The 4,923-nt window shown below is 30.4% G+C and overlaps 1 protein-coding gene across 1 annotated transcript; it reads right to left on the reverse strand.

Moving 5' to 3' along the window:
- Positions 1-171: 171 nt before the first annotated feature.
- On the reverse strand, positions 172-2,922 carry LOC122583246 (WUSCHEL-related homeobox 8-like). Its single transcript, XM_043755670.1, is given in 4 exon segments — positions 172-249; positions 252-478; positions 1,380-2,072; positions 2,793-2,922. Coding segments are annotated over 4 exon segments (1,128 nt in total).
- Between the last annotated feature and the right edge of the window lie 2,001 nt (positions 2,923-4,923).

Raw genomic sequence — 4,923 nt, forward strand, 5'->3', positions numbered from 1 at the left:
GAAAAGACTTGTTGTATCTTTCACCATCTTTCCTTTGCTTCTACATATCTTTTAAATCTGCAATAGCCAAATAAAAAATAAGTATTTATGTGTTTTTTTTAAAAAAAATATTGGCACAAAATAATAACAACTTGAACCAATGATTATTTACATTATTTTTGGTATACAGAATTAATGAAAGGTAAAAATGGAATAAATCATCACAGTTAGAAAAATATGTATGAAATCGATGGTGCTGGAATTATCGTAAGGAAGCAAGCGTACGTACGTACCAGATAATAGAACGCACCGTGTTGGAGGGATTGGAGGGTCACGCCACACTCGTTGGTCACCACCGGATGTCCATAAGAGTGGATCAACACTGCATCATCACCGAATACCTCCTTGACGTTTAAAGGACCTGTCGCGACCTCATACGCTACATCATTTATGAAAACAGTCGATTTTGCTGGCCCTTGATGTTCCACATCAGTAGCACCTTGATTAACATAAGAACCATCAGTTAATTAACCATTTATACCTACCAAATGATAATTCACAACATAAAAAAACCATGAGTATCATTTTATTACCTATATAACTAAAGATAAAAATGTATTAAGTTTTAGAAGTTAATATAATTAGCAACATGATTTTATTGCCCAAAAATTATAAAATTCTATCAAGCTAGTTTTAGAAGTTAATAAACCACATGATATGAACATGGAGATAACTTTACTTGTATCTCCTCTCACATAATAAGTGCAGTAGAATTTTCTTGTAGTCATGCACTTGGGAATTTTGATTAAACAAATTGTCATAAATACGGCACCCTTGCCTTGGAGACCACAACACCATGCAAAATTTCAACTTGAAATAATTCCATTCTACATACATGCTTATTTTCTTTCTATCTTATGATCGACCATTTTAGGAAGGAAAAAAATAAAGGTTGTCTATAACGAATTTATCTTCAAACTAATGTGCTATATTGTGTATTATTGTCATTATTTTTTGTAGCAATTTCTTGTCATATACTCTTACAATAATATTTTTATGTTTACTGACAGCTTAAAAGAGTTATTTAAACCTATTAACTTATATTTAAAAATAAGATATACTAACTTATAATAATATTTTTACTGTTGAAAAAAAAAACCTTATAATTGGAAAAAAAATGTTAATATGAGGTTAGCTCACTTGATACAGGTTTTATTCTGTCTCTTGATAAAATTAAAGACCAACATTCAATCCTTAGTGTTGAGATACCCGGGCATGGATTCTTTTTGGTGTTTATTGAAGTAGTAGAATAGATTTATCTTTAGAAAAAACTTAAAAATTAAATACAAATATACGTAAAACATATGAAAGAAAATATGATAAAAAAAAAAGAAAGATACCTTGAATATTAGTAATAGTCGATGCAACAGTAGAGATAGTAGTAGTAGCTGGTGATGGTGCTGTAAAATTGTAACTAGAAGAAAATTTCATCATCTTTTCTTTACTTATATTATTATTATTATTTGTGAGAATTCCAGTTTGTTGATCACTCATCATCATAAAATCAGTAAGCAACATCCCTTTAGATCCAATATTACCAATTATCTGATCTTGATTATTAATCACATTATTTCCCAACTCCGAAAAACCAATTAGTCCATGATGATTATCACTTATATTAATATTTGTACCTTGTTGAACCGAATTAGTGAAACAAAAGTTAGGCTCATGAGTACCGAATAATTCGTTTCCAACGTAGGTTTGTGGTTGTTGGTTATAATTAACTGACTTAGTTCGGGTTTTTTCGGATGAGGATGTTGTAGGAATTGGAGATGAAAGGCAAGATTGGTGGTTAATTTGTGATTTTTGTGTGTGACGATTTTTTTGTTTGGTTCTTGATTTCCTGTTTTGGAACCAATAAAATACATTTGCATCACCAACTTGTCCATATTCTTGAAGTTGTTCTCGGATCTTTCGGATTTCTTCTCTTGGTGGATTCACAGTTCCTGAGTTGAATATGGATTCAAGTATACGGATTTGTTCGGGTTTTGGGTTCCATCTTGGTTTTGGGTCTGGGCTTCTTTCTTCATTTCCTGCAATTCTATTAGTTATAACCCTTCAATTTGCTAGCTAAGAACCTCTTTTGTACTAGTAATAATACATATAAAAAAAACATAGACATTTTTTAAAAGTAATGCACAACATTATTCTAGGGTTAAGTTTTCTTCAAGAGTAATTGACTAATTGTAGTCATAACAATTAACAAGTAACCATATGGGAACAAAAACCAATGACAACCATGCATATATTGCCATGTTGTGTTGAAATCATAAAATTAGAGAATATATGTAACAGATTTGTTAGCTAAACTATAGGCCTTGAGAAGTGACACTTATATATAAACATATATATACAAATACAAATTTAGTGTTCATTTACTTGCTCAACTTTAACTTAACAAATCCCTATATGTAATCACAACAAATGTTTGTGTGATACTTTCAATTTAAGATTTTCTATTAACAGAAGTAGTGAGGTGATATGTAATCATCATAAATATTCACACACAACAATGTTGTGATTTACTTGATTCTATATGTATATATGCAATGTAGCATAGTATACTAAAGTATACTACATGTATATAATGTGTGACAATTATGTACATATCATATATATTGTTAAGCTAGAACCTAACCATGGAAAACATTAACCAATAATTCATTTTGTTTCTTTTATATATCTATTTCTTTTCATATTATTTATCAATATATATGATTGAACATATAAAGTAGGAATAGAGTGATGATTACCAGAGGAATAAGGAGATCTGTGGCAAGAGATGAGATTGGTGGAACCATGAGCATGCCATTGGTGGTGGTGGTGATGATGAGTAGGCTTAGATTTGAACATACTAGGCCAGTGCCTATTAGATGAACCCATATGTGTGAAAAATTATTTATGACTACTATAAAAACTGTTTATATATATATATATATATGAATGATTGATGATTATGATAAGTGAAGGAAGGAAGGAATGAATGAATTTGTAACAGTCAGAGACAAATGATCAAACAGTGATAAGATCTTTTGCTTTGCTTTGTTCTTTCTGCTTTCTTTCTTTCTGTTTCTCCTTTTGGTTTAGTAAACATGAATGAAAGGACTAGACATATAAAACATCTCTTCTTATAGCCCTAGCTAGCTAGACCTCTCACACCTAACCCTGCATCATTTTTCAGTTCAGTTTCAATCAATAACTATAATTACTTCAACATACATTGTAAGCAAATAATAAAAAATATTTATGTATACCAACAATAAATAGTGAAATAGACACATGTACAACACCACGTACACAGTAACTCCATATATATATATAATATATGTACACATTTAAATGAAGATTATATATAAAAAGGAATGAAAGAAACTGTTCAGTATCATCTTTCGTGGGTTTTTAGCTCTAATACTTCGAAGGTGCATATAGGAGGTCAAGATGTAGACAGACTTTACATTTACCTAAGTAAAGAGGTAGTTTTCATTTTCTGCCTAAATGGTAGAAAACTACCCTCCAATAAACAATTAAATATGGCAACAGATAATGAAAGTGAACCTATCCACAAGAATGGACTACGGTAAGTTCATTACTTGTATGGGATACAAACAGACTAATACTCGATCCCATATATATTATGTAACCATGAAAACTATTAGATTACAAAGAGGTGTGTTTATATTATTCCCATAGAAATTCATAAGGAAAACAAAGAAAACAAGAAAGTGGCAAGTTTATGGGCTCTTACTAAAATCTTTAATAGATAATTAGACGGTCAACAATTAATATTAATGCAACGAGTCATGATTTTGTTTCTTATAATTTGCTTTGTATAGAAGGGTTTCTTTATGTGATCTCGTGAGAGGTTGTAGAGAGAAAGAGACAGAGAAATAGAGAGGAGTATAAAGTGAGTTAAATATAGTGTGTTATCTTTGTGCTACACATATTCTAAGTGAAAAGTTGGGTGTTGGTGACAAAGAATTAATAGGGGAGACATTTTGAAAGTCAATAAGGCACGGTAGGGTTTGAGTGCAAAAATGAGATATGGTGGATGATTAATTTATAGCAAGTTCGGGTTATTTCGGGCAAAGTAGCAATTAATATAAGAGTGTTTCTTCATGGATTGACTCGAGGGAGGCGAAATTAATTTCCATTCCATCTTATCTGAAGCCATAGATTGGATTTGATTTTACTTTTCTTTTTCAAAAGTACCAAGAATCTATCCAATGCATGATAGTGGTCATTAGATCAAGCTAGAGATGGTGCGTGGCTTTTAAGGCCCGGCCTTCCAACTAAACAACAATGTCATTTTAATCTCATCTACATCGTCATATTATATATTATCACAACACTTAAAACACATTCAAGAATAATTCAATAAAGTTTCATCTTCACCTCATCTTCAGATATTTAATTATTTCCATTTATTTTAACTCAAAGGAAATAAACCTATTATATTTATAACAATTGTAGTTAAGCGGTCTATGTACAACAGAAAAGAGCGAATGTGGCACGGTGGCACCGTATTTTGGATGTCTCTAAAAGAAATGTTAAGATGAAAGTAAAGATGTTTGACATAAGAGATATTTTGAAGAATGAACCAAAGAAAATGGAGAACATGAGAAGAGCTAAAAAGAAAGGAGGCAAAAGTTTTTACCAAAAATAAAAGAAATTAAAGTTTTATGGCAGAAGTTTAAAAATACAAAAATAGCTTGTGTGTAAAAGTAAAAGGTGAAAAGTATTGTTAGAGATAAAAAAAAAAAAAAAAATTAATATAGTTAACTGGACTTGTAATGTTATGTATATCTATTTGTACTTCTATACTATATTATAATAATTGTCACTCTCTCTCATAAAAATGTTAAATGTAAAATTATCATTTTATCC

Source organism: Erigeron canadensis, chromosome 9, assembly GCF_010389155.1.
Source record: "Erigeron canadensis isolate Cc75 chromosome 9, C_canadensis_v1, whole genome shotgun sequence".
Taxonomy (NCBI): domain Eukaryota; kingdom Viridiplantae; phylum Streptophyta; class Magnoliopsida; order Asterales; family Asteraceae; genus Erigeron; species Erigeron canadensis.